General features: G+C 37.1%; 1 protein-coding gene across 2 annotated transcripts in view; it reads right to left on the bottom strand.

The window, feature by feature from the left end:
- PRKACB (protein kinase cAMP-activated catalytic subunit beta) overlaps positions 1–22,101 on the bottom strand; it is a 76,782-nt gene that overhangs the window by 17,421 nt on the left and 37,260 nt on the right. Inside the window, exons 1-3 of one of the 2 annotated variants that reach the window (XM_074832377.1) lie at positions 18,750–18,992; positions 1,866–1,927; positions 809–937 (exon numbers count right to left, since the gene is read on the bottom strand). In XM_074832377.1, the coding sequence (XP_074688478.1) occupies positions 809–937; positions 1,866–1,927; positions 18,750–18,936 (378 nt within the window). In that variant the 5' untranslated portion in view covers positions 18,937–18,992. Of the gene's footprint in view, positions 1–808; positions 938–1,865; positions 1,928–18,749; positions 18,993–22,101 lie in introns of those variants that run through there. The other variant, XM_074832378.1, reaches the window with a different exon arrangement.

Raw genomic sequence — 22,101 nt, 5'->3', positions numbered from 1 at the left:
ATGTACTTCTGAAAAGCTTGTCAAAACTATTCAAAACTAATTGCATTGATAAATTCCTCTAAAATCCTTCTTAGCATTCTGGAATTCCATTTTATTTAAAATTTAAACTTTATCAAATGACTCCACTTAATCTAAGAGTAACAAGCTGTTAAAAAAAATCAGGGTGGTAACAGTACAGATTCAGACTACAGTACTTCAGTTTTCAATACAGAAAACGTCTATTGTGTGACAGCTGTTCTGAGAGACTACAGTTCTATCTATGCAGTTACTATAGATGCAGCAGGACTATTACATAATTACACATACAAAAAGTAACACCTCATGGGATCAAGAATAGAAAAGAAATTATTTGTGCAAACAATTTGTTAAGTTATGGTTCACAAATGAAAATTTTGAGAATTTCTGATCCAAAGAGTCTTTCAGAATTTTGAGATACCCTGCAAAAGTATATTTAGCTATTTTTTTATTTTAACTACAGCACTACGTTTTGATTTTGCCAAAGAACATATAGGCCACCTTACAAAAGCTAAGAAAATAATTTAACTGATAACATTTTATTAATTCCTTGGACACTGCTTAGAGCCTCTTTAGCATGCCATTAATGCTATTGGCTGTTGCAGGAATTCTACACAATCCCAACAACTGAATCTCCTAGCTAAAAAAGAAAGTCAAGTGTTTAAAGTATCACCAGTATCCAAGTGCAACAAGCAAAAGCACAGCAAGTGCAACACAGTTTAGCCACAGTTACCAGATCTTTGTCTACAGCACACTCTTTTGTACCACAAAAGACACTATAAATTACACCAACCTTCTGTTTGTCCAGTATCTTCATAGCATAATACTGTTCTGTGGATTTATGTTTCACCATCATAACTCTCCCAAATGATCCCGTTCCAAGGGTTTTTTGCCTCTCAAAATCATCTAGGCCAGCAGTATTCTACATGTACAAGGATATAATGACATTATTTACAATCTAATACCCAAAGACAATTTTAACTGTATGAATTCATTTACGAAAGAAAATTGAGTAAAATTTATCAGAAACGACTACAGTCAACTATACTGTTGGTATAATTTCATGCCTGTCAAATTTTAACAAGAGATTTACATTGCGCTCATAAAACAGAAAAAGACTTAACTGAATTGTACCAACATTTCTATAATTTGACCATACAAACACATGCTTAGTAAGAAATATTTAGCAGTAAACAGATCATGAAATTAACATGCAGATAAACCCCCTCATGCTTCACAAACCAGAATATTAGAACATGCAAAAACCCCCAAGCTCTAGAGACAGTTCTACATGAGAGTTGTCTGAGAGCATATCACTGAGTAAATTCTGTCAGATATTCATCACCACAATGTTTTAAATGCTGCTTTAAAAAAAAAAAAAAACAAACAATGATCCTTCCCCAAAAACCCAAACCCCCAAGTTCAACTTTTAAAAGATTTCTAACAAGCTCCTTAACCTGCTCCAAGCCCTATGCAGTACACTTATACCCTAATTCCCCTTAATACAATCAGGGAAATTATTAACAGGGTAAATTACAGATGTGGCAACACTTATTGTTATAAAAAGCCAGCTAAAACATGTCAATAGATTTTTAGTCGTCATGTTGATGGTAAGCACTCTCAGTAAGAGAAAGCTGTTGTTCAGTATGAGTATTTCATCAGCTCAGATCTGGAGAAGACCCAAGAGTCTTTGCTGATGAACTTCAATGACAAAACTGACATTAAAAATAAAAACTCCTTTAAAAATGGCATTAAACTTACTTCTGTTTCCCGTGCTGCTCATTACACACTGATAACATTATCAAAGAAATGCAATACAGAAAATTAATGAATGCTTAAATGACTCATACCTGAGGGGGGCTTTCCCATTTTCTTAAAAAGTCTTCTTTGGCTTTGGCTAGGAACTCTTTCACTGAAAGCACACCAAAAAAAGTACATTTTAATTAACGTAATTCATCATGGATGTGATGGAGATGCTTTGTTAACAAAGTATGTAAACATTATCAACTTCTTTCTTCAAATAGTAATATGCTACTTTCACCATGTATGAAAGCAAGCACCAATGCCTCTAGAACTTCTACAATACGTCCAGGTGATCTCTTAAGCTTTCTGGAGAAACTACATCAATCTACACAAATTACTTAAACTACGTCAGCGCTAATAACTCGCAATACTGTATACGCAAGCAGGCTTTAAGGTGATGCAAGACGTTCTCAATTCGACTGGGAAAAAACCACAAACGCCTGACGTAAATAGCCATTCTACAAAGATAGACTTTTTATCTATTTTTGTTAAGTAAAAGTTACATTTTTTTTCAGCTGACTGAGCGTAATGTCAATCTCATTGCTTTTTCCCCTCATCACCTTTATTTAAAGGCTGTTTGCAAGCTCAAGTACCAAATGGACAGCATTACTGCAAGCAAAGACAAAGCACAGGGCGGTAACGACACTGCACATTAGGCCTGCCCACAGTCACAGAATATGTATTTTTAATATTGATTTTCCATTGAAATTGAAGGAATGGATAATAACAAAATTCCAAATGACTGTTTCAAATGTGCACCAATATGTTTTGTTGAGATCATTTTTCAGCTGTTCTATTTATCAGCCAGATCAATGCAGATTATTTAATGCACAGTCATAAATGGGAGGTGTTTCAGACATCGCTGTGGTTCTGAAAGAGTCACAGAATCAAGAAGAAAATATCATACTGTTTTTGTGTTCTCTGAATCATTTCACATAAAATAACACTAATAACAAGTGGATTTTCTGTACCGTGATGTTCTGCCACAAGCAATTTCTAAAAATACTCAGCAATGTGCCAAGATCATTCTGGTCAATATTTAGAAATATGTGTTTTAGAACTGTATTTTACCTTCCGATGGTCATTAAAAATTAGGTTTATAAGGGGTTGTAAACAATCATCTGATGAATCAGACCTTTCTCGTACTTTTCAGCGAATACTAGTGTCTACACCGAGAACTTTTCAAACATTCTCTTCTATTACCGGTACAGTTACAACAGCAGTAAAAACAATGGCAGCCCTGGAGAGGGCTGGGTGTGGATTTTTTTTGTTTTCCTTTTTTTCCCCCCCTCCCAAGTGCACTATTGGACTCAACTATCACAAAATACTCAAGGGATGTTTATGGCTCCCACCGTCACTGGCTCCGATGGAGCAGCAAATACAATGGGAATTTCAGAAAAATCATCAAAAGTTCTGGCAGACCTCAAGGTTAGAAAAGTGTTTAAAGTATGATATTCACTGAGCAATTTTATTTTAATAAGCAATATCAGAGAGGAGGAACATATTTATTACGCTAAACTTAAGGTTAAGTAGAGTAAGAAAAACATAGTTTATATCAGAGGAACTGTTTTAAATTGGTATTAAAACTCACTGAGACTTAAAAATATTTTAGTGGGTAATCAGTAAAAATGTTTGACTTTCATCCCATGTGGAGAAAATATTTCCATTGTTTTTACATTATGGGGGCTACTCATGTAATGACTTTTAATGATCCTAATTTGAGAAAAGGACAAGATTTCCCATGGCATGAAATAATTTCTCAACACAAAAAAGGGAAACTAACAACGTCCAGATTCATGCCTGATGATCCTTCTTCCACTAGGAGAACAGAGATGACTTGATAAAGTTTTTAAAACATCGATTTATGACAAAGTAGCATGAACATTATTTTCTCTTAATGACAAGAAAAAACCTAAGATGGTCATTAAGATTACCAAAAAGCTGAGCCTTCAAACTTAAGTGGCTGTTGCTTAGAAATTAGTTAACTTTAACACTACATAGCACAACCAAAACAGGAAATAATTGGTCTCATTTTTTCATGTTATTACAGTACATGTCTTAAATATTCCTCATGCTATCTCCATTGTTCATATAAATATTTTAAGTGTCCAAATATTTTGCACTGAAATATAATTATTCAGTATTTATAAAAATATACAGTGACATTTACGTGTAGTCATCTTTGTCTCTGTTTTACTTACAGAATTAAGAATGCTGTTTATGAAAAAAAATGCTATCCAGCTGGAAATATTCAAATTGTAGAAGCATGAGAAAAATCTCTCATTTCTAGAATATCCATAAGCCACAAGCTGCTCTTCAACAAAACTTCTACCTTATTCTACCTTACTTTCGGCCTCTTTTCTTGGAAAGCAGCATTAGACACGTAATGGTGCTCATTTATCTTAAAATCACTATCTTTTAAAAACAATTTCGTATTCTGTGGAGTGTTTTATTAGAATTACATTTTCTTCCTAATGAGAAAGTGGGTCAAATTGTGCCTGGTTCTCATTTTCAGAGGTCACCTGGGTTCCTACACCCCAACAGATGATTTCAGGTGATTTCAAATAGAGTTTAGGCAACTTAAGCACATACACTTTGGTCACTTCTGAAAACAGACTTAAGAATTTGAAACAGGATAGATACTTTTGGAAGTTAAATGTCAATCACAAAACATTAGCTCTCACTACAGGATAATACATTTCATTTCTACTTTTCAAGCACAGAATCAAAATTTATGCCATCTGGATAGTAGTGGCCATTGGTATTATTGTGATGATGCAAAAAATAGGTTTAATTAGACTTTGAAGTTTTCATCAAGTGTACCTTTTTAACCACTTTACATTGTGACAATGTGACTCTTGTTTGCATTTCTAGTCTTTAAACTGTTCCTAACATCTGTGACTTTGGGCACTAATGAAGGAATGAGCATACCAAAAGTCTCTATAGGTTCCCCAAGGGTTTGCAGGAACATTCACCCACACAGATGAGATGATGAAGAGAGGAAAGAAAGAAGAAAAAAAGAAAAGTTTTATGCATTTCCACAACAAACACATAGAAAACACAAATACATTCCACCCTTTCCCCTCCCCACTCAAAAATGGACCCTGTAATAAACCAGCCCTTTCCCACACAGACAGAATGACTCATGCTAAATCACAGAATGTTTGAGCAAAGAAAAAAGAAAAAAAAAAACCCAAAGGCAGCTAAATTCAGTATGAAAAAAAGATGATGCATCACAGAAATAAGCACAGCTTATGAAACTTCAGGAGATCAAGTTGGCATCTTTAATAATTAATCTATTCCAAGACACACACATCCAAGAAACTGTTGCTAACAAAAGTGTATCTATCTTCATCACAGCATGCTGGATCACAATAAAACCTGTAATCGGGTGATCTTCCCACTACTTAGCACTTTGTTCCAAAAGACAGCATGTGTGAATTGCATGGCATGTGGTGGATAGCACAGAAATGGCAAGCCATCTCCAAAAAAAATTCACAATCAAATTTCAGTCCTGTTACCCAACAACAGCAAAACCCCTTGAAAAGTCTAAACTGCACAGCTGAAGTTGCTGTATGAAAACTGGAATGCATATGAGAATTCTGTACAGTCACCATACAAGTACGGTTTGATTTTGTAAGACTGTCAAAAAAAAGAACCCAGGAAAGAGATGTTGGTATATATACAGGTACCCATAAACACTGAAGAGCAAGGTTCACTCATGTATGGTTGAGTGAAGATGAGGATTCAAGGAATGTATGCAAAGACCAGCAAACAGACCCTATTCAGACTGGTTTCACTGGTGCAGCAGAAGTCGGAGTAAAGGAGGCTGATACTAAAGGAGAAAAGCTCTTGCTCAAGAAAGTAAGGTGCTGGAAGGAGAGAGGAAAGCAAGAATAACAGCACTGGCACAACAAGGGCCACAACAGTGGTCAAAACAACTAGATGCATCAAGAAGGACATCAGCTGGAACTGGAGAGGATGCACCAGTAGTCTAGAGATTAGGTAATCACAGACACATGGCGCAAATCTAGTTCTGTGTGACCAGCAAGAGCAACTGTTGGCAGGAGATGCAAGTTTTACGCAGTGCAAACACCCAAAGCACACAGTAGGAAATCTGGGGAGATTCAAGAAAAGGTAGTAGGAAATGGGGTAATGGCTGAGGAGTCACAAATGAAAGACTTCAAACAGTTTTATAACTTCTGCCTGCTTCAGTTCAAACCCTCATCAGAAGAAGTGCTACAAGTACACACAGCTGGACAGGATCTAAGCTATCCCCTTGCCTATCACAGGTGATGTGAGACTGGGCCTGCAGAGAGCTGTACTCAGAACCAAGGCAACTTGGTGATAAGCAGGGAAGTCTGCCAGAAAAGGAACTCAAGATCTGGAGGTTCCTAGGTAATACCGGCACAGGAGGAGGTATTAAAAAAACAACAAATGAAAAAAACTCTAACACACACACAAAACCAAAAACCCCCTGAACCCACTCCTAAGCAACAGGAGATTGTTATCTAACAGTATATTCACACAACGCACAATATTTTTGTTTTATTAATTAACTTTTGCATGAAAAGTTAGCAGGCTTATAAAAAAATTGCTAACAAAGGGTAGGTGTACTACAAAGAGTAGTCTGGCCTATAACACAGTTTAAGAATGAGTAAAACAGAGGAAAGCTTCTGAAAAAAATTAAAAGGGTTAGGACCTCTCAAGGTGCAGGGGTGCAGTGACAGCAGAGGGAAAGGGGTCACAGATGGAGCAGTCCTGAAGAGTTACCATGAATTACTTTGCCTTTCTCCCACCTCCCACGTGCACTGTATTTGTTATTCTCAAGCACATCTCCCACAAGAGCCAGCAAGCCAGAATTCTTTTTTTTTTTTTTTTTTTTTTTTTTTTTTTTTTTGGGGGGGGGGGGGGGAAGTATTTGGATAGGATTCATGGCAAAAAAGCAAGAACTAAACTGATTAAGACTAAACATTGGGCACCACTACAAACCCCCATCTGCTGTGCTAAATGCCAATCTCTGCTTGGTATTTAAAACGCCCTTTATCAAAATACAATTCAATTTTTGTTCCAAAACTGTAATATAATCACTTGAAGTCTGGAATTAAATGGGCTATTTAATTAAATCTGCAAATTTCATTTAAAGGAAAAATGAATATATATAAAGAGATTCTGGTAAATATATAGGTATATTTCATTTTTATGAAAACAATATTTATAGCCTTAAACATTATAGAGATGTATATAGATGCCTCACTGCATCTTGTGGTTATGGTACCACAATTCAGAAGCAAGTGAGAAGCATACGATTTAAGTTCTAAGTCCCATTTTTATACCATTAACAAGTTCTAAGCCCCATTCTTACACCATTAACCTGTGGTCTTAAATTTCTTTAAATTTCTTTTCTGATTAGCAGGAATAATATCATGAGGCTTACAACAAGATTTCTCTACACTGGCAAGTGTTTGAAAACAGACACAACTAAGTGTTAAATATTACTATACACTCAGGGGAAGTAATATGAGCACCAGTTAACATTTTAATAGTTGGGAAACACTTCAAAACACAAACTAAAGTGGTTATCGTTGAATCTGACTGTCAGCAAGAAAAAAACACTTTGTTTCTCACAATATGAAAACGGTGGGGAAAAAAAGTCCAATGTGGTACAAGCCTGGTACAGGGCAAGTCAATGTTGTCTTAACACTGCTGTGCAACACACTTACTGGACCTCCTGTGAAAGACTGACCAGCTATGATTTTGTCTTGGTTTTGCTCTAAGAGTTGCAAAGTCACTAAGGCTAGATTAACAAACTGCATCAATTTAATAACTCATTTATCAAGTTTTTTTACTTTGACAGGAAGATTTTGATCATCTATTTCTGTGTAAACACTAATTATGCTAAAAACAGGTGATGCAGAGCAACTAACTTACCAGCTGCAATGCATAAGAACCTTCCTCCAGTTAAAACAAACAAAACCCACAAAACAAACAGAACAAAACAAAACAACCCCAAAAAACCCCCTAAACATTTGGAGCAGTTCTGAAAGAGCCCATTTGCTGGAACACAAACCCTAAAAGTTCTTAGTAAATGAATGATCAAGTAAGAATTAATAACTGCATACAAATTTGCTATTAAGATGGAAGCGCTAATAATCTAACTGCATGTTATAAACACTTCTATGGAATACTGGAAAGGACTGGTATGAAGCAGAGAAAACAAAGGCATGGAAAAACCATGGGAAAAAAGGAAGAGGAACAAGATAAACAGTAAATTAAGACCAATTACAGCTGCAGTGCCTAAAGACTAGAAGAAAGCACTGGAATCTGATTTTGGGGGGAGCACATTCAGAAATTAATTTACCATGTGGAGCAATTGCAAAATACAAGTTGCTCTTATACATTACAACTCAAAATGTGGAACACAGGCAAAATCTTGTTCTAATCCTGTCTGCAATTTTGAAGTCTTGAGCTAGACAGTATTTTGTCAGTTTTATAAATGAAAATTTGCAACAGTTAAGAGCTCTGTAAAGAGCCCAGCTTTTCTTCTCGTCTTTTTTTTTTTTTTAAATTTTAGTTTTCAGTGCTACAGGCTATAATTTTAAGCTGTAAATTAAAGCTGAAGTCTTACTTAATGTTCACCTCTTTACTTGGCTGGCTAGACAGCAACAGCCTGCACGAGAGATGTGACAGATTTAGACAAACCAAAACAGGAGCCAAGTTTTCAGCTATCAGAGATAATACCTATCTTTGTTGAATTTTGAGCCGTAGATACTCTACTGCAACTGCCATAGTCAGCCTTCCTCCTTCTATTTTTATTAGAGATAATAAAATCAATTCTATTTCCAAATCTAATTTTCAGTCTTTCCCTCTTATTCTTTTTCTTATATCATGAAGTACTGGTCCAAACAGAGGCTGTGAACCCTGCTAATGTCAAAAGTACAACTCAACAGAGACCACTCTGGGGAGACAGGACCAAACCCAACTGACAGAGTCACTTAAAATGTGAATCCCTGCAATTTAGTTTAAAACTCCCCAAACATATATGTAAATTGTACATTTGTTCAGTCACAAATACAATCAAGTCTTGTACTAGCTCTGCTCAGCAGAGTTGCACATGCACATATGTCCCGATTCAACCCTTTTCCACCAAAAAAAAAATACAGATGAGATTAAAAACTCTGCTTTCTTAATCTAAAAGAGAATCCAGACCCAATGCTCATCAAATTTATAAATGAATACACTTAATTACAAAAACCCAAACCAAACAAACCAAAACATTTGAACCAAGGTGAGATTTATTATTCATATCCTAAATTACTGATTATATGTAAACCTTCCTCAATGCAGACAAGCAGAATAGCTTCATCTGAACATGCAAGTACAGGACATGACCTAAAGTCTCCTGCAGATTCCTGGTGGGTGAGAGCTGTTCCATCCCTTCAGATATTTTGGTCTTTCAGGGTGGCGTCTCTCTTGCCCAAGCTTTCCTTTCATATTCAAGTGTCACTAGCAACCTTTTGCTGATTGATTAGGGTTGATTTTTTGTTCCAGTTCTCTAAACTGACCAGTTAGAGCTGGTCTCCTTTTAATTCTGGAATATGTTAAAACTAAGCTTTGGCCTAAGGAAAGGAGTCTCTCACACCTTCTTCCTGCCCTTGAAGCATTCATTGAAAGGGATCATTCCAGACTGCCAGAGAGGGCACATTCGTCAATCTGCTTCCACTCTTGCAACAATCCACATGCTTTGAGGCTTAAAAGTCCAAGAAATAGCAGTTTGCTTTGTTATGCTGCAGTTCAGTGTTCAGTATGGGCTGGTATACATACAAAAAACACCAGTTCTGTCCTTCCACAGTCACTCACTCCTGCCTCTCTATCATGACCTTCCTTGAAAGAGCAAAAGCATCCTTCTGGCTGACTGCCAAGCCAGGTCGGGGAATTAGGTCAGATTAAAAAGTAATGGACAGAAGGCAGTGGAGGACAAGGGAAGCTAATTTTAATCCACAGCAGATCCCAGTTCTTTCCATCACATGAATGCTTCTCTTGGGGTGAGGGAAGGGAGAAGTGGGGTGGAAATGGGCAAATATGTGGGGCAGGAGAACTGCTCCTTTTCTGAAGAGTGACAGTTTGTGCTAATGTAACATGACCATGGAAGTACAGCATTGGACTACTGAAAAGGCTTCTGAGAAATAATTCTAAGTTATTAATTTTCAATTATTGTATAAATTAATTCTATTAACTTAAAATTTAAAATTAATAAATTATAAGTTTAATACAATTACATTCAAATACAGTACTTAACACTCCCTACATATAAAATTAGTTCATACAGAAAAGGTTATGTAAAGAAATCTTAACATGTACAATCCTCAGTTATCATACATTGATATGCTTTGTAAGCAATTAGGGATTAAGCTTCATTTGTGCAGTACCACCCTCTATAGTTGTAGCTGAACTTTATCCAGCAAGTAATTTAAAATGTTGCAACTACCACAGGACCTATACCGTAAAAGACCGCCTTCCGGTGTGAAACGTTAACAGGTATTACTTGACAAAGAAAATTGAAAACTGTGCAAAAATTGTGAAAATTCAAAGCACCTCTTGTTTCTGCAGTCCATATATTTCCATGGTTACCATGTGGGGGGAAAAAAAAAAAAAAGAAAAAAGAAAAGAATACATTTTAAGAATGAGTTCCAAGAACAAAATTTTCTAGGGCACTACTATAAAATATCTTGTAGATGTATTGCATTCTTGAGTAAAGGTTTTCAGCATATTCTAGTAGTTAAATACAAATATACAAAATAACCAGATTTTTCTCTTGCAGTCAAAACCACATACCAAGCAAAACGTTTACCGCACCTGCTGCATTTTTCTTCTAGTTAAGCTATTCACCCCTCTCCACTCTTAAGATACTGACTAACTGGCTAGCACCAACTTTCCTCTCCATATTACTGCCCCACCTTCCCTCTTTGTAAAATTTCAGTGACTAAAGAGGGCAGCATACTACCGGGCAGCTATCACTGACAGTATGTTTTACAGCTATATTATTAGAAACAGTAAGGGTAAATCTGCAGGTAGTTGATCTGATCTGTGTATTGGCTATTAAACTCCCTGCAAGCAGGCAATGCCTCTCATAATACTGGATACGTTCATGCACAAATACGCTTTTCTTTAGAAGTAACCCAAGTTTTACTAAACTCACTTCTTCCTTATAACTGCGGGGGCTGTTCACTGTATGGATGCATTGTACAAGTTACTTGAAAAGAGCAACCCTTGTGTTGCTTTTTCTTTTTTCAAATATTTCATACAAGGCATCAAAACAATAGTAGATACACCCATCTTGGTTTAACTGCACTCATGGTGAAGTCCATTTCCCACAAAGCTACTTCGTCCCAGCCCTCGCATTAACAAAACTACACAAATTCTCATATACATACGCTGGGATCGGTAGGACACAACTCCACAGCTGTCAGGGTAAATCAGCAAAATAGCTCTTCATTTCTTTGCAACATTTGAGCTTCTGACACATTGCTATACTGACATATCTCCCACAGAACACACTTTTAGTATTTACAGGAAAGGGTTGCCTACAGAAACTAGCCAAGCAGGAGAAGTTCATTTATAACCTTAAATAGCAGAGAGACTGACTTCCTGAATAAGGAAGTCTTATGTAAATAAACACATTTCACAATTCAACACATCAAGTGAACAACAACTTTTTGTTTGCCTCAGGATTAGGGCAGGCCAAAAGTAGGTAAGAGTGTTTACTACCCATTCTGATAAAGAATGGGTCTTTAGAGAGAAACTGGTTAAAGTCAGAGCTTATTTGGATAAAAGGCAGGTGTAAAACTTACACAGAACTGAGTTGAAAATCCTGCAAAAAAATTTAAATTAAAAAAACTAAACCATATGAATTCTTAATGGGTTAGAGTATCTGTCAGCAAAGGAAAACACCAAAAACATTATTCAAGTTACAAAACTGCCCGTAAGATCCTCAATAATTAAAGCTGAGGAATTCCCGTGCAAATTTTGGCCTGCAACAGCAGTTTCAGCAGCTACAAATAATTATATAAACAATTTGAGATGTAAACCAAAAAACAAGGAAATAAAATCTTTCTGGTAACAAAATATATGTAAGAAATCTAAAGGACTAGAGTAAGTCACAGTTCAAGAGATGCAAGATTAAAACATGTCAAATACCCTTTCCTTTGGAAGAAACCTCAATTTTATTAAACTTGGTTTTTTCCTTATACCTCAAACCAAGCACTCTGAGGGACTGTTCACTGTACGGATACACTTTAAGAACTATGTCAATGCAGAAACTCTTGTGTTGCTTTTTCTTTTTTCAAGTATTTCTTACAGGAATCAGAACAAAACATGAACCCAGGTCAACACCTAAGAAATTATCTTAGTCCGATCTCAGAGGCTAAAGGTTAACATTGTGGAATTCTTGAAAAGAAGAAACCATTAGTCCCACAAGACATATATAGGAAGATGTACAGTTCTGGCACCTGAAAATTCCATGGCCTGCTTCCATTTTCTATACTCTTTTCAGTAGTAGGAGTAATTACTTGCTACTTGTCCCCTGCCCTTGAAAGATATTCCCAATGCGCATAACTAAGGTATTTATACTACCTCCCTTCACCCTCACTCCTGAAACATCCCTATTCACCAGTGTACACAAAGCTGGACAATAATTCAGCAGTCTATCAGCATTACTTCACGCTCTTTCCTCATACTGCTCCATCTGTCTCCACACACATTTGGTAACTACTATCTTACGAGCGCAAATGTCTGTATCAGCAATTATCTGTTTGCAGTATTTGAAAGTACTAGCCCAATCACGTACTTGGTGATGCTTGGGAGCATTAAGCCTATTCCTACTGAAACAGAAGATCTGGCCTGTCAGAACTGGGAGCTAGGGCTATTGGCCTTCCAGTTTTATCTGTTCAAGAATGTTCTGCTGTTCAAAACAACCCTAAACCAAAGAAATAACAGATCATTTTTTATTTCTTTCAAGTCTTTCCAGAAAAAAAGGCATATAACTGGGGCTCTCCTGGGGGGATGGGGGGGGGGGGGGGGGCAGGTGTGAGGGAGGGGGCAGGGAAGGAAAAAAAAGCCAATTGTACTTGCAATTGCAGAAAATACATCATTTTTTCATCGAGGTTTCACTTGCATCTTGGCAATGTTTCATAAGGACAGCATCTGATTTTATCCACTGACAGTGTGTAATGTAACACTGCTGCAGTGAAGACAGCCACAAAGGTGCACTGAAAAGCAGAAGTGGTTTAAATGGGGAAATGTTTACAGCGAAGAATTAATCTAATCCTCTCTTGATGGAGCAGGAGATAGCCACCTTTCTCTTGTCAAAAATCAGACTTCTCATTTATAGTTCTTTTTGATTAGGAACCGACACTTGGTAAAAGCTGCAGCTATTTATTTTAATGGTAGGGGGAGCGTAAATGTCAAGATGAATGAAATCTACAGATGTAAATTGCAGAATAAAGCCCTAAAGAAAACAAAACAACCACTTCCCCCCCCCCCCCCCAACCCCAATCCAACCAACAAAACACCTGTAACCTCTTTTTCACCTAGCTTGTAAAAAATTTATTCCCTTAAAATGGCTCAATCATAGCCAAATACCAAAACAAATAAACCACCCAGGCAGCAAAATTCAAAATTCATAGAACGGATTTCCACAAACCTTAATTCCTGTCGAAGCTACAACCTAACTGTAAGAGCAACAGAGACAAAGGTGATGGAGAGCCCAGCCTGGTAACTGGTGAAAAGCAGAGACTTTCTAACCCAACAAGAGACCTCTCCATCAGCAGCCGGAGGCGGCTGCGTGCCGTCGAGGAGGCGCAGTGAGGCTGTAGTTTCAACCCCACTTTGCAGACAGGCCGAGCAGGGGCAGGTGTTGGCAGGGAGGTCGGGCTGCCGCCGCGTCTCTGTGGCGTGAGCATGGGCCGGCCGTCAGCCTGCGAGGCCACACCAGCTCCCGGCCAGCTCCCCGCCGCCAGCATCCCCGCTGGGCTGCAGGGAGCACACACGGGAGGCTGGGCCACCTCCTTCAGGGACAGCCCGCATTTAGGTTTACTTGAACAGCCATGACACATTATGGAGATTTATGTTATAGCACGTACAAAGTTCTGAACCCGTGTCCTGTATCTGTACCAGTTTTGACATCTGTGTATTGTACTGCGTATACTGAGGAAACGACAGCCACACTTTTCATTTCAGGGAAGTTGACCTCAACACATTTGTATGAGATAAGTATATATAAGCTGATATTAGATAAGGCAGTGGGATGAGTCCTCCCACTATCTCATGCCATGTACAAAGTGAAACCTTTGTAAAAATGGTCCTTTAAATTTGTAGGCTAAAGCAAAACCACACAGACACACACCAAGCCCATATACATGACTATTTTTTCCTTTTCAAGCAATCTCTAACCGTCTCAAGTCATTTTCCAGAGCTCCAGACTATCTGTTTGAAACAAAAAGGCATCATTTCAGCAACTAACATATCTGGGCTTTTTGCAAACAATTTGCAAAGGATATCTCTTCCTAAGGAAATAAATGTACAGAGTTTATATATTTAGATACAACTTTCAGTAACATTCCAAGCAAGAATACAGTACTTCATAATTCCATTACATTCTAAGTACCTCATAATATGTAGTCACAGTGGTTTTAGAAAGCAAATACCTGCCTGGTAAGTTTACTACATCTATTATAGTATCTCATTTCAAATGAGACTCCCCTCCCCTACTTCCATGAATGACCTCAACTATTCTGCTATCCCATCGTTTAGAAAGAATAAAAGCCACAGAAGAACGAGCTGGTTCAGATGAAAAACAATAAAAGCCAGTTTAGAATTTTTAGGTGGCAACTATAATAATTTCAGAAGGCCTCTTTGATTCGTATCATTTCACATAAAATAATTTATTACGAGTGGCACAGAAAATTAAGTGAACTGACATGTATATCACTCAATTAAAAAATTTTCCAAATCAGATTCTCTGCCTAATGGTTTGTAACATTTATTTCTAGAAGACAGCTTTAAAATAAAATTTCAAATACTAAATACCAGTTATGCAAAGCAAAATGGTTAATAAAAACTGCAAATCTTTAAGACTAGCAATTTTTAATAGAAACCCACAGCAAGTCGATTACAAAAACAAAGAGATCACTAGTCGATGCAGCTATGCAGACACGAAAGGGAAACCTGGTAGATTTTTCCTGATTGTGAAGACCGAACAAAAAAATAGTGTCAAAGGTAATAGAAAGGACTTACCATTCATGCTGAAAAGCTAGTTTTCAGAAACATATTGCTCCTAATATTAATCCAACAGTTGATGAAGTATGTTAATCTCTACCAAATCAGTGCTTCAAGCTCTAAACACACTTATACACTAACTGGAAAGAGAAAGCACACAGAATCCAGAGAGCTGTTCTTCCTTATGAGCTCCTTGTGATGCAAAAAACTATGAAGCACAAGATGCCAGTAGTAAACCAAAATCAATATTCAGGACACGGGTATTTGGTTTTGCTCATTAACTACTTCTGTTCTGACCAATGCTACCTATTCATGTCTAAAGCAACTCAAAATGGCAGGGGGAAAAAAGCATGCAAACACCAGGAGGTTTTAAGATGTTCTCAATTATATCAAGCACTGGTTGTTTCCATGGCAACCTTAGACCAGAATTATCTGTTGACTTGTACCCAACTAGTAGTTATTCTAAAGCTTTAATCAATTCACACAATGTACTCTGTACATTTTCATATTTCACACGTATTTTTCTCTCTACACACACACATATATAGTAATTATTCAGCTAAATCTCTATAAGTCATTCCACAGTATTTGAAAGTATACTGATATTATTTGGAACCAGTTAGAGACCAAATAATATTCCTTTGACTATTCATCACCCATCCATTTGCAATGTAGACACTATGAAGATGACAGAAAAATGCACTAGTGGTGGCTTGGTGGCTCTCCTGACCATGTCAGTTACCCAAGTTGTTAATGTGTCTCTTATTGTGCACAGATTTGGAAAATATCTGCATCAGTTCAAGAATAAAAGACTCGCAGTGATCTTACTGTCTCTACATTTGAAACCAAGCAGCCTCATTTTCCATTCCCTTCCCCTTTTAATCTTTCAAAGAACAACAAGCAACTAAGAAACAAAACAAAAATCAAAACGTAGGTTCCATATAGTTGCAAGTGGTCACAGTCAAGACATATAAACTAAGAATGAAATACATCATTCTGATGACCACCATCACATCTCTTTCATCCTTTGGCTGTGCAGCACAACTGACCTGGTTTCCAGTTCAGGCTGTACAATCACACGTGTGCTCAGTCAGCTTTTTGTAACTGACTCCAAGGCCCACGGTGCCCTGAGTCACCTCTGCCCTACTGGATTACGAGGATTTTACAAAACACATTCAATGATTTCATGCACCAACCAAGAATCCAAGGCACATCAGAAAAACTTTATGTTTTACATAAACCAATAATTAAGCAAAGATGTTAAATTTCAAAATCAACCACTGAAAACCCCCTAAGGCCATAGACCACATGGAAAAATTGCTCAAACCCACACCACTAGATGACTGACAACACAAAGTCCACCCAACCAGCAGCAGGCCCTTCCCCTTCAGCAAACCCATAGCTTCAGCAGTAACTGCTTGCAAAAGCACATACATAGAAACAGACCTGTTACAATATTTAAGTATTTTCACTACAGCAGAAGATATAAATATATTAACTTCCTTTTCAAATGGCTTCTACCTCAAACCTGAAACAACAAAAATTCTGAGAAATCACTTTCCAAACTTTTTTCAGGAATTAAAAAGAACACTTTTGCCTCAAACTTCAAGAGTAAATCAATGCTATCTGCCTTCTAGCTTCACCTAAAACCTTACACCAACATTTCTAAGTTGCAGTAATATGGGTAGAATAGTAGAGAATATTCAAATATCCTTACAAGACAAACACCAGTATGTTTCTAAAACACTGCTTATTGATTACACTTTCTGTGAAATTCATCTACGACCTGAATTCAGTGACCCTATGCAATTCTATGACATTGAGCTCTCGGGTAAAAAACAAACAAACAAAGCAAAACAAAAAAACCCCATCTCTGTTTCTCTTTCATTTTTCACAAAGAATATCCACAGATTATGTATTTTTTTGAAGGTATAATTAGGAGTCAGTAGTAGACAGAAATAGTCCCTCCACTGCACTTATCTTCTCTACCACTCCTTCGGCTACAGTAGTAGTGACATGAGAATCTTGAAACATCGACTTAATCCATGTGTACCTACAGTATTTTTAATTATTTCTAAAAAATAATCTACAAATTGAGAGTAAAGGTTCAGGATAAAGATTCAGAATTTCACCCCAAAACCAAAAAACTACATGATCAACCACCATTCAGCTACCAGCTCAGTAACTTTGGCTCAGAAAAACTGCATGCAACCACTGTGCTTCACTATGACTTAAAATAGCATTCGTGGAACAGCCATTTTCACCATGTTTATCATCAAGAGACACGACAGTCCATTTCCTCATCAAGCATGTCATACAAGGAAGCCTGCCTTAAATAGAGGGGAAAAAAATAGTAGAGACTTGTGCACAAACAGGTCACAATTTTTAAGTGTCAGTAGGTCAATACCATTTCTTTCTTCATGTTATATAAACAAAAATGCTTCAGTGTTATTTTTTCAAATAGCTATTTATATAAAAAAAGAGCTGCTACATAAACACAAGTATGCATCTATTTTTACCAAGCTGAAAATATTTTGCAGAAGTGGAAGCTCAGAATTTATGCACTTTCATCATTTATCTTCCCAACAAAACTAGTCAATCCTTTCCCATCTCATTTGGGAGACCTAGATTTAATCTATTTTAGGTCAATGCATTAACACCTTTTTGTTTCCATGTTTACTGCTTATCCTCTGAGAACAGATTCACTCCCTACTCATGTAATATTTTAAATTGCAAGCAGGGAGATATATAAACACTGATTTTCTTCATGGTAACACTGTGATGCTAAGCATTTCCAATAAGGCCTATTTTCAACTGAAATAATTGTGCTATCTCAAATCCATCAATGAATCTGAAATCTGGAACAAAATTATCATCAATTACCATACTGTAGCATTTTAAAACCAGTATTTGACCAGAGAAACAATAATTGCTTTGTAAATAATGCATGGCTATAAAAGAAAAAATTATAATCAAATGTCAATTTATTTAGATTGTGATTTTTTGAAATCTCTCACTTTTATTACTCAAAATGCAATAATGAAGTTTTAATCCATACAAATAATAAACTGTTCACTAAAAAGAAATTAAAGCTTATGATAGTCAGCATTCCCACATGAAATTAATATGTAATAGTTAAAACTAAACACAATTTTATATCGCTTACCACTGTATAGTGTTCTGATGTATACATCCCTTAAAATAAAGTGATGAATGACAAAAAGCCCTATAATTAGAAGTTTAACCTGTGCAGCAACGTCTGCCTGTTCCAAAGTTTAAACATTACAATCTTTAATGAGTTTTCTATTTTTGCTGAACTAGCTGATTTAATCTGAAAAGAAAGTAAGTAATTTATAAGTAAAAATTGGGGTGGGGGCTTGCCAAAACAACTGTGCTTTAAGTGAAAAGAAGGGACAAGGAATAAATTCTCCTGGCAGCCACCAGTCCATGAAGCAGCCCCCCATCTCCCCCTGTCTGATGCACTATGCTATTCTTCAAATTAGTATCTTTAGGTAATGAATTGTTAAATTGCCCCTGGAACATATCACAGATCAGTGTTCATATTTGATTACAAACATCCAAGTTCTTCACTTACTAGGCAAACTGAAGAGCGAGTATCTATAAAAAAAAACCCCAAACAAAAAAACCCTACTTACTTGATTTGTCCCACAGGACGGCAAGTTCAGAGCAATGTTGGCTCTCATTTTCCAGAGCCACTCTCTGTTCATGTGCACCACTCTTTGAATGCCTATGGAAAAGGCGATTAGCAAAACCTTCCAGCCTCTGCAGCGCTGTGGCCGTCCCTGTGCACTGGTTACAAGGTACCTCCTTCTGAGTTGCCATCTATACACACTGGCGACTTTTACAAAAACAAAAGAGAAAATATCTGAAGGGAGCTGGACAACCCAGAGCCACTAAGAGCTATGCATGTGTCAAGCTTCCTGTATGCAATATTTTCTAACCACTACTCTCTTCTACTTCCTGTTAAGAACAGCTCTATAATGTACTGGTTTATACTGCTAAAAGTCTCTTTTCGTGTCAACTGAAAAAGTGGGGTTTTTTTAAAAAAAAATATGCAATAATTGCTCTAGCATGTGTTTTTATAGCTTTTTAATGCATTGCATTTTATATCTGAATATACATTTTATGTTAAAATACTATAAACAATTTGTTCAGAAGATCAGAAGGCAGATTTTTTTTAATTTACCACAACCATACGTGAAAAAAGAAAAGTGACTATTCCGCAGTTCCTCCCCTGTTACTAAAATGGAGTACTACCATCATCAGAGCAAACGTAACCAGCTGTAATCTAATCATTAGTAATCTCATGTTTTCAACTGAGCAACTTTTCGAAGCTACTTGCAGAAACAACTTTCTAAGCAAGGAGGTTACTTGCAAAAACCGCTGAATATTATTTTATTATTGGGGGGGAAAAAGTATTATTTTCCTCCTTTGAGAAAAATCAGACTGAAGTTGAATTCTAACATACGTATAAACATGACTGCATTATACTTATCCAAACTGGGTTCTACTTACTCCAAGAATGATCCAAATGCTTTTAACTTTTTCAGGAATAAAGTACTAGAACAACCAGTGCTGGCAGATCCTTATCTAGCAGTGCGCTCACTCTCCCAGCCCCAAAGGCAGCTGGAAGGAGAGTCACAAAGTCACAGTCACCAGCTCTTGACATTGCTTATGTAAAAGCTTTGCATGCAAGTCTCTTGGAATTGTGTAAGAAAGTTTTTTCATTCACAAGAAATTTGAGTATTTTCAACTGTAGAGTAAGTCTAAAAAGCATCATTTTTAATGGCACAAAACACAGGGAAAATAAATTGAAAGCTGTATTTAACATTAAATTATACTAATTTGCAAATTATGTAATTTTGCATGCTTACAATGGATAATACTAAATATTCATTTTTGTGAAAATGGAAACACATACATTAGGCAGGTTTCCCAGTATACCCTCTGCACATATAAGATGTGGCTTCTTAAAAATTTAGGCTATTCTTAAGAAAGATTGAAATAACTTTTCCACAATCTGTCTCCTGTCTTACAGTCAACACGTGTTAAAGACATACCTCTCATTTTTCACCACCATACTTCTCACTGAATAGTTTTCAAATGTCAGCAGATATCCATCCTTGGACATTACATAACTATTTCATAACAGCTCTGTGCTTCAGAAAAAAACCCACGATGACAAGCCGCCTATGATAATGATAAAACAATAAAAATGTCGAGGGACAGACTTTACAGATTTGTCTATGTTCCTCCTAACCAGCACTTCTTATAATCGGCCTCAGTCAACACAACAGTTTAAATTTCTAGACTCTATGCAAAGCACAGAAATGTCCTTTGCTTTCAAGCTTCAGATATACTCTGGAAATGTAATTTCTTTCTCCAGCACCTATTCAAAATTTGGAACCAACTGTCTAAACGCTTACATTTTGCACACCAGTTTGCAAATCTGGATGAGCATCTGGTACCTTGTTGGTGACCACGCTGCCCTCCATGGTCAGGGTCAGGTGCTGCAACCTTCCTTGGATGGCAGGGCACTACAGGTCCTTTTCCACCTTACGCCTTCCAGACTTTCACCTGCTTTGTTGCAAGATCAGTGCTGATTTCCACAACATGCCATCAGTTCAAGGCTCTGCTGCCAGAAACAAGAGCTAGTGAAGACCATGGGGATCTGTTTGCCTTATCTGGGGTCACAACAAGGCAGAGGGGATACATTATGTGCCATATATAACCAAACACTTTATGACAGAATAATGCTATGCCATCTTCCATACAGCAGTGTAAGAAATACTTAGACAACAAGATGCTTATTTCCCTGCCTGGTAAACAACTTGGGGCTGGAAAACCCCTCTGGAATTATACAGCCATGCTGCCCTGTAGCTGACTGCAAGTCTCTGGGCATGCAGGGAATCCTTCCAAGAGACTTATTATTTTCTCTGACCTCGGCTGTTTTCCCCAGCCACCTGGTATGATGGTGTGCTTGTCTTGTCTTTCCCCTCTCCCATGGTTCTGAGCCTCTACACTATTGTCTTATCTTTCACACAAGTCTTCAACTAACCCATTTCATTTCCCTGATCTGAAAGAGAGTAATTTACAAAATTCACATCATTTCACATTACATAAGTTAGAGTCTGCCAACCCTCTAGAGTCAATGGAGAGATGCGGTAACTGTCAGAGAGCAACTCTGCCCACCAAAATTCAGAGCTCCGAATGCACCCAGGTGACTAAGCCTGGATGACTGAATTAGTGCCAAAAACAGGAAGCAGAAATATCCATCACAGAAGGGAACTGGTTTAAGTGAAGACAGATTATCAAAAAGGGATTGTTAGAAGATATCCTAAGAGAAAACCTGGATTTTGCCAGGATTTTACAAACTACTGCCAAACAGTGTTACAGAAATTCTCCTCTACATGCAAAACATGAGAAGAAAGTACCAGTCGTATTTTTACATAGATAGTAATACACTTTTCTAATCTAGGAAATTTTTGGCATTGATTGGCATTGCCCAGCTATAATACAAAATACTACCACACTGACTTTCTGTGAAGCTCACATCCCACGTGGACTTCAATGTCTTCAAATGAAGTCTATGATTTTTAAAGGTGGAACATCCTATTTACTTTTACTACTTAATCCTTCATCCTATTGACATACTAATCTTCCAAATCTATGTAACATTAATTTATTCACACCAAATATTTTATATGTTATATACAAAGCACAGGATCCACAAGCTCTGACATAGTATTTTACTGCCCAAAAGCTCATTAACCAGCAATGGATGGTGCTTTATCAAAGGTAAAATTCTGTTTTTCTGCTTGTCTTAGGATTTCCACTTGCTAGCCAGTACTGCTTTTCCTTAGAACAGTCTGTAAACCTTTCAATACAATTATGCTTACACAGACATGTGCAAACAGACTTGAGGTCATCTTACTCATGCTCCAAGCTGGAAGAAGAACCTGAGCCAGCTTTGATCTAAAGCTGTAC

The sequence above is a fragment of the Strix aluco genome, chromosome 8, assembly GCF_031877795.1.
Source record: "Strix aluco isolate bStrAlu1 chromosome 8, bStrAlu1.hap1, whole genome shotgun sequence".
Classification (NCBI taxonomy): Eukaryota; Metazoa; Chordata; class Aves; order Strigiformes; family Strigidae; genus Strix; species Strix aluco.
The sequence above is the reverse complement of the archived record's forward strand: the minus strand, read 5'-3'. Positions and strand labels throughout refer to the sequence as shown.